General features: G+C 59.1%; 1 protein-coding gene across 1 annotated transcript; it reads left to right on the top strand.

The window, feature by feature from the left end:
- Positions 1-2,424: 2,424 nt before the first annotated feature.
- Positions 2,425-8,101, top strand: Inhbb (inhibin subunit beta B). Its single transcript, XM_020175364.2, has 2 exons — positions 2,425-2,872; positions 5,403-8,101. The coding sequence occupies exons 1-2, from the start codon at positions 2,425-2,427 to the stop codon at positions 6,176-6,178; spliced, it is 1,224 nt and encodes a 407-aa protein (XP_020030953.2). The 3' UTR covers positions 6,179-8,101.
- Positions 8,102-8,589: the final 488 nt, after the last annotated feature.

The raw sequence follows: 8,589 nt of genomic DNA, 5'->3' as shown, positions 1-8,589 counted from the left end.
CTCCCTCCAGGTCCTGCCTGCTGCCATGTGAGCCCATGTTGGGGGTAGGGGGTCCCAGGGAGCAAGGCTGTGTTCCTAGTCCTGGGGGCTGTGCCCTCTGGGCATTATCTGTTACCCCAGATTCCCGGTGGGGGGTGCAAAGAGGGACAGAAGGAACCGTTGCACTTGGAATTCTGGACAGAGCTGGAAATCATTTCTATGTGCAGTTTCTTGTCTGGTGGCCAGGGAAGGGCGCCCTGGAACCATCTTTTCTTGGGTTCTGTGAGGAGCTTGCCCTAGTCACCTCGTTTGCACCTCCCAGCCATCCAGTGTAATATAGGTGTCATGGTACCCTCTTTACAGATGAGGAGATAGAGTGGAGAAGATAGGACTCTGTACAAGGTCACTTTTACAAAGCTGGTAGTGTTTTAGCCCGGACTGAAACCCAGGATTGACTGAGGTCAAGTGTGCCAAGGCGGGAATGGAGAGCTGGAGACCCCGCCAGCTCTGCCATCCCTGGAGTCAGAGACCTCCGGGCCTACACTGTGGTTCTCCAGAATAATCCAGGCGTTCCTGGGGCCCGCTCTACCAGAGCCAGAAACTGGGTTATGCCTCCATCGGCGGCCGCCTACCCTGTCCTCCAGCCCCAGGCAGGGACCATGCCTTGCCCAGTGCGACGGAGGCTTGGCTTGGGCACTCGGAGAGAGCACTGCAGCCCCGGAGTGGCCCGCTGCGTCAGAGGCCGCGCCGCCCCTTCCCCCCCCCCGCGCCCCCGACCTAACAAGGCCAGTACGCAAAGGAGCGATCGCCCCAAGAGGGTCGGGGGAAGGGTGGTGGTGGGGGGAGAGGGCAACGAGGCCCCTGTCCTGGTCGGGGAGGGTGGCAGCTGGGACAAGGACAGGACCTTTGCCGCCAGGGAGAAGGGACGTCAGGCGAGGGCAAGCAGCCGGATCCTGCGCCTACAGCCCGTCGGTGCCGTTCGCTGCCCAGCAGGACGAGGGTCCGGGGCACGCGCGTGGCGGGAAAGTTTCGAGGTAGCAAAAGTGGCCTGCACTGCCCGCTGCGGGGGGGACGGGAGGAGGGCGACGGCTGACTGCCTCTCCTGGAGAAGACAGAGAGGAAAAAAGCCGAGGGAAGCGGGGGTGGGCGGGGGAGCGGGCAGCACCAACCTGAACAGATTCCGCCTCCCCCTCCGCCCCCGGGAAGCCGGAGTGGGGAGGCGCGGACCGTCTCCTCCCGCACGGCCAGGACGACACTCCCCCCCTTTTTTCTGCCAACGTCTATCTCAAGGCGCGCGCACATACGGAGATTGTGCGGCTTTTTTACCCTCGGGAGGAAAAACACGGAGTGTCAAAGAAGAGAGGGCAAAGCGAAGAACTCCTCCTCGGCGTGCTCAGCACTCCGTGCCGCGGCCGGGCGCAGGGACGCCGCCGCCGCCGCCCGCTCTCTCCCGGTCCTGCGGCGTGTGCCAGTGCGAGCGCGAGCGAGGGCACCCGCTCCCGGGGACGCCCAGACACTTTTAGGCGCTCGAGCCGACATCGCCGCCGCGGCGGCAGCCAGAAGACACAGGGACGAGAAGGGCCCTGCCTCCGCCTCGTCCTCCTCGGCCGGCGCCCCGCGCCCGACCGGCCAGCGCAGGCAGGCGGAGGGAGGGAGGCAGCGAGGAGGCGGGCGGAGCGGAGGCCCCGGAGAAGCGCGCCGCGGCCGGCCCGCCCGCCCGTGGATGCGGTGCCCCGGGAGCCTGGAGACAACTTTGCCGTGTGACGCGCCCAGAGGACTGCAGGGCCCGCGGCCGAGGGCTCGGCGCTTCCCGTGAGCGGGCCCGCGCGGCGGCGCTCCCCGGCACCGCGCTCGCTCCGCGCCGCCGCCCGCCGGCCCGCAGCGGGGACGACCTGCCCGTCGCCGGTGGCGGCGGCCCTTCCCCGGCGCAAGGCAGCGAGGGCGAGGCGCTCAGGTGCGAGCGCGGGGCCCCGCCGCAGCTCCCGCCGCAGCGCCGCGCCGCGCCGGCTCCTCTCCGGGGGCTCCGGCACCTTGGCTTCCGTCTCAACCAAGTTGCGTCCACCGGCTCTTTCGCCACCTTCCCAGCCCGGCGGCCGAGCCTCCGCTGCCGCTGCTTTCGCTTCACCCGAGCGGGGGCTGCGGGGCCCCGACGCGGAGAGGATGGGCAGAAGGCTGCAGATGCCGAGGCACCCCGCGACGCCCGCGCGCCACTGACCCTCCGGCCTCCGCGGCGCCCCTTCTCAGCCGCGCGGGAACCCCCGCGGCCCGGCCGGCCCCCTCCCCCTGCGAGCCGGCGGCGGCCCTCCCGGCAGGCGGGCGGGCGGGCGGAGGCCCGGGCGGCGCGGGCGGGGGCGGGGCGGGGCGGTGCGCCCGAAGCCCGGAGCCCGGCCCTGAGCTCGCCTCGCCTCGCCTCGCGGCGGGCGCCCTCGTCGCCAGCGGCGCACCATGGACGGGCTGCCCGGTCGGGCGTTGGGGGCCGCCTGCCTTCTGCTCCTGGCGGCCGGCTGGCTGGGGCCCGAAGCCTGGGGCTCCCCCACGCCCCCGCCGTCGCCCGCTGCGCCGCCGCCACCCCCGCCGCCCGGAGCCCCGGGCGGCTCTCAGGACACCTGTACGTCGTGCGGCGGCTTCCGGCGGCCGGAGGAGCTGGGTCGGGTGGACGGAGACTTCCTGGAGGCTGTGAAGCGGCACATCTTGAACCGGCTGCAGTTGCGGGGCCGGCCCAACATCACGCACGCAGTGCCCAAGGCCGCCATGGTCACGGCCCTGCGCAAGCTGCACGCGGGTAAGGTGCGCGAGGACGGTCGCGTGGAGATCCCGCACCTCGACGGCCATGCTAGCCCGGGCGCCGACGGCCAGGAGCGCGTTTCCGAAATCATCAGCTTTGCGGAGACAGGTGGGTCCGGCCTTGGGGCTGCTTGCCGCGGCCCGCGCTCCCTCCCTCCCTCCCTCTCTCTCCTTGCCAGCTCCGGCTGCCATCGCTGCAGCAGCCCGCGCGCCCCGGGGGCAACCTAGACTCCCGGCCGGACCGTGCTGCTGTGGTCCTGCACGCGCCGCAGGGTTGCATTCGTCCTCCTCAGGCCACGGACCTTCCTGCTCCCTTGTCTCCACCGCCGCCGAGCGCCCTGCCCGGCCCCCCCCCACTCCCCGCTCCCGGAATCGGGCCCCAGCACCTCTGGGCGCGCGTCCCCCTCCCGGCAGATGCGCGCGGCCCTGGCTCTGTGGGCACTTGCTTGGTGATTGCTTAATGTTTTTGTTTCCCACGATCGGAGTGTAGGCTTAACAGTGTGGATGGAGATGTGTGTGCTTGTTGATATACGTGGGCCGGAGGAGTGTGTGTTTGAGAGAGAGAGAGAGAGAGAGAGAGAGAGAGAGAGAGAGAGAGAGAGAGAGAGAGAGAGAGAGAGACTGAGTGTGTGTGTGTGTGTGCCTGCGTGAGAGGCCCCCGGGGCCGCTTGCATCGCCGGGCGGGCGGCGTGGGCTTGCCAGGATTGCTGAAGCCTCGCTGGGGAGAGCTAGGCAACCTCTCTTCCGATTGTGTGGGCACCAGATTCGGGCGGAAGGCAGCTTCTCAACAGGTCCATCATTTACGCAAAGACACGGCTCAGGGACAGCTCGGGTGCCTTTCGGCTTGCCTGGCAGCAGCGGCAGCTCTCCAGTCCCAGAGCCGCAGAGTTCATAGTTAACAAAGAGTAGGAGTCCTTTCTGGAATTTTCCCCCTGGTCCCACGTTGCAAATCTCTTCCTCTGCCTAAATATAAAAATTAGGGAGAGAAAAATCTTTGGGAAGTTTTAAAAAGAAAAAAGGAAAATGTACCCGCGCTGAAATACTGCAAGTGCTTTAGACTCCGCTGTCCTTTTCAGGACTTGAATGAGCCAGGCTGGCTTTTGTGCCTGGAGCCCGGCCCCATTTGTGCAGAGGGGACTGCAGAGAAGGTCGCAGAGGGGGAAGCCCCAGTGCAGTCAGAGTGGGGGGTAAGCAGAGAGCCTGGGAGGAGGAGAGATCAGTTGTGCCCCTGGCTGCAAATGCTCCCCCCGCGACATCACGCTCCCCCAGGCAGCAGGCAGACGGTGCTGGTGCCGCCTGGGGATGAAAAGGGATGAAAAGTTTTGCATGGCCGGGTGTGGAGAAAAGCAGAGACAATCAGGGCTGGTTTGTGCTTAGAAAGAAATGCATTGCTGTTTTAGCTGTCCGCTGGAGTCAGGGAAAGCTCGACATGCAATTAGAGGGCTTGGATTAAAAGGTGCTCTGGGGCCCAGGGTAGAAATGTGACTCTGGAAGGTTGAGGAGGCCTTTTGGTCCCAGTGGCACAAAATGACAGCGGGGGCTGTTATATTTCTGGTCCGTTTCACGGAGCCAGCGCTTTGACTTATAAATAACAGATTCAGGTCACAGGCAGCTCATCCAAGACCAGCTTTTAAGGCTGCAGTTTCCCCCATTTCAAAGTCAAATGTCAGTGTTATTAGAGGAGCCAAGCGAGGCCTGAGGAGGGGACTGGGGGGCATGGTGTGAGGTTTGATATAACCAAACATGTCCATACAGCTGCCGTATTCCTGAAAGAAAGAAAGAAAAAAAAATTAGTAGAGATTGTCAGAGGAAGGGGTCACTGAAATGTAGTGAGAGGGGCATCCTCTCTTGGCTAGCATAGCCACTCTTCTTGCTGAACTACTGAGAAAACTAACAAACCATTCTCCCTTTTCCTTGGAGATTTTGAATGTGCTGTGAACGGGAGCTGGGGTCTTGTCAAAGGACTGGACCTCAAGTTTCAAGGCTGAATGTCCTGTCCCTTGGAACTACTCAGAAACAAGGGCTGCACTTTGCAGCCTGCAAAGCACACGTTCCTGTGTCAGAAATCTGAGCAGAGTTTGCTTGTTTGCTGTGGAGGTTCCACTGGGGGTTGGATCAGATCATGCTTAGGTAAACACTGGAAAGAGGCGGTAGGTGGCTCAGCTGGATTTTGCAATGCCCTAAGTTAACCAAAAAAAAAAAAAAAAAATCCTCTACTTAAAACAACCCACCCAAAAATCCTTCCTGTGATTGCGATTCTGGTTTTGTTTTCCAGATTTCACAGATACCCATAACAACTTGTTAAGACCTTGGCCTTCTGACAAGTTGCTCTGTTGAGCTTTGAGGCCTGACAGGCTGTCTCCAGGGAGCCCTGGCCTGGGAGAGGTGAGGCAGGATTTTATAGGCCTGGACCCTCCAGCTCCACCCTGGTCCTGATTTCTCAATGAGAAGTGATTCTCCTTGCCTCTCCCAGGTTACCGGCAGAGGCCCAGGCCCCGGTCCCAGGAACGGTTTTTCTGGTCAGTAACGTTTTCCAGCTGTGGCAAGTGTGCATTCCAGAATCAGGCAGCAGAGTCCATTTCCCCGTGGCCTCGTGTTCTCCTGGAATTAACTCTGCCTGTTCTTCCCCTTCTCTGCAGATGGCCTCGCCTCCTCCCGGGTCCGCCTGTACTTCTTCGTCTCCAATGAAGGCAACCAGAACCTGTTTGTGGTGCAGGCCAGCCTATGGCTATACCTGAAGCTCCTGCCTTACGTCCTGGACAAGGGCAGCCGGCGGAAGGTGCGGGTTAAGGTGTACTTCCAAGAGCAGGGCCATGGTGACAGGTGGAACATGGTGGAGAAGAAGGTGGACCTGAAGCGCAGTGGCTGGCACACCTTCCCACTCACTGAGGCCATCCAGGCCCTGTTTGAGCGCGGTGAGCGGCGCCTCAACCTGGACGTGCAGTGCGACAGCTGCCAGGAGCTGGCCGTGGTGCCAGTGTTCGTGGACCCGGGTGAGGAGTCCCACCGGCCCTTCGTGGTGGTGCAGGCCCGCCTTGGTGACAGCAGGCATCGCATCCGCAAGAGGGGTCTGGAGTGCGATGGTAGGACCAGCCTCTGCTGCAGGCAACAGTTCTTCATCGACTTCCGGCTCATCGGCTGGAACGACTGGATCATTGCACCCACCGGCTACTATGGGAACTACTGCGAGGGCAGCTGCCCGGCCTACCTGGCGGGGGTCCCTGGCTCAGCCTCTTCCTTCCACACGGCTGTGGTGAACCAGTACCGCATGCGTGGCCTCAACCCCGGGCCCGTGAACTCGTGCTGCATCCCCACCAAGCTGAGCTCCATGTCCATGCTCTACTTCGACGACGAGTACAACATCGTCAAGCGGGATGTGCCCAACATGATCGTGGAGGAGTGCGGCTGCGCCTGACAGTGGCCGGCGGGGCGTGGCAGCAGTGGCGGAGGTCAGGCCCGGTGGGCTTCTTCCTGCCCCTGCAGGAAGAGGAGGTGAAGGTGGGCTGAGTGTCGTCCTCCCATGGGGCTGCAGAGTGCCAGGGTGAGGCTTGAAAAAATTTTCTACTCCTTCCTAGAGCAACCAGTCAAAACCAGAGGGAGAACCCTCAAGTGACATGAGAGACTCAAATGCACACGTAGACACGCACAGCCAGACGCATCCTGCCACCCACACAGAAGCCTCTGGGACACCAGCAAATAGTTGGGGTGACAAATGGCAGCTTAGCTACTAATGCTTGTCACTCAGAGAGAACGGGGTGAGCAGCCACCATTCCCACCAGCTGGCCCGGCCACTCTGAATCGCGCCTTCTGAGCACACATAAAAGCACAAAGACAGAGACACTGAGAGAGAGGAAGAGAGAGAGAGCACCACTGAGAGGAAAAGCAGGGTGGGGAGTGCTGGCAGGCGGAGGGCTGGATGTCCCCTGGCTTGCACCAGACCTCTGCAGCAGCTCCTGGCACAGTGTGTGCACTGGCACCCCACCTGGCATTCTCCGTGTTGCAAGGCGGGAAGCTGTGCTTACCTGCCCTTGAAGAGGGAAAGCTATACCCAGGAGGGACTTGACCTGTCAGAGACTGTGGAGTGGGACAATGACGGTTTGACTGTTTGTCACCTGGATCTCTGACATGACTCTGTGTGTGTGTGTATGTGTGTGTTTGTGGAGTAGGAGGGAAGGGAGAGGAGAGGGGTCTTAATTTGATGCTTTAACTGATCTCCAACAGTTGACAGGTCATTTGTGCCAGTTGTAGAACTGAAAAAGAGACTTTTCTATCAGGTATGACCTTTTAAGTGGAAATCTGAATTGTTAAATGAGAGGAAAAAACGTTGCAATTGGTGCCCTTTGCTGGGGACATTCCTCTAAGGCTGGTTAGGGGAGGGGTGGGATGACCACTAGGCAAGAGGATGAGTCTGGAGGAAGAAATGGAGGGGTTCTGGAAATGCTTGGTTGGGGGGAGTCCCCCAGTGGAGTGTGAGGGAGGGGAGCCATTTAGCTGGTCTTGGAGAGGTGGGGAAGGCTTTCAGCTGCTTTGCAGAAGTCGCTTATGTGGGTAGGCCATGGCCACTAGGCCCGCCATGGACACGGCCCCTGCCCACTCACCGCCTGCCTGCTCACCCACTCTGCATAGCACTTGTAGAGCTGCCTGAACGCACATGATATAGCACTTGCCAGTCTGCGTGTGTCCAGAAGTGGCCCTGGGATGAGCACTGAATTAGCTCTCCCTCTAGATGTCCAAGTGCCGTGAACTATGCAATTTAAAGGGTTGACCCACACTAGGTGAAACTGGACTCGTACGACTCTTTTTATATTTTTTATACTTGAAATGAAATCCTTTGCTTCTTTTTTAAGCGAATGATTGCTTTTAATGTTTGCACTGATTTAGTTGCATGATTAGTCAGAAACTGCCATTTGAAAAAAAGAAGTTATTTTTATAGCAGCAAAAAAAAAAAAAAGAATACAGTTAAATGTATTATACATAATTTTGGAACCAAAGAGGCCAACAGATCAGTTTTAATTTTTATTAGATGGTGAGGCCATCTTCTATGAGGTGGACGTTTTGAACAGTCCCGTGAGTGGCCTGCCAATATTTCAGGGTATAAATGGATTTTGTTTATTCATTTTGATGTCTTTTCTATCCTTACACACCCAGAAGGTAGAGTAAAAATGACTATGGTAGAATGCAGGTGTGTATCCTTAAATCCTCATCTTTATGTTTATTTAATAAAGCTCCCCTTAGGTTCTGTTTCATAATAATTTAAAACCAAACAATTTCCCCATAGACTGGCTGTTAAAGTATTTTACGTTTGTGTACAGTTTAAGAAAATAAAAGATTGAGCGCCACGGGCATCCTGCCTCATGTGCTGTCTGGGGTGGTGGGGCGAGGCTGGAGGTGGACAGCTGGGAGGAGGGTTGGTCCAGGTGTCCAGTTTCGACGCCAGCAGCCCCCACGGCTCGCTCCCGGCACTGAGTCCTTGCCATGAGATGTATGTCACTCACAAGCTAGGAGAGATGGCAGAAGATCAAAATGAAGGACAATTAGCAAATTCATGAATTACACATTTGTTTACCCTTCTAGTCCCAAGACTGATTCTGTTTCACCAAGGCCGCATCTATTAGCATTTGAAAGTGCTGACTAAGCCCCATCCCTGGAAAGAAGTGTACAACCTGGAAGGTGAAGCCCCCTGATCTCTGTGCTCACCTTTGGCTACTAATGTGGGTGACTGTGACCCAGAAGGAGCTTCAGATCTTGGAATAGGAGGTAAGCAGACCAAGCCAGGAGTAGGCTGATGATCCTTCTTTCCCTTGGAGGGTTTGAACTGGCGAGAAG

The sequence above is a fragment of the Castor canadensis genome, chromosome 4 (genome assembly GCF_047511655.1).
Source record: "Castor canadensis chromosome 4, mCasCan1.hap1v2, whole genome shotgun sequence".
NCBI classification, from domain to species: domain Eukaryota; kingdom Metazoa; phylum Chordata; class Mammalia; order Rodentia; family Castoridae; genus Castor; species Castor canadensis.
This window is presented reverse-complemented; position numbering and strand designations above follow the sequence as displayed.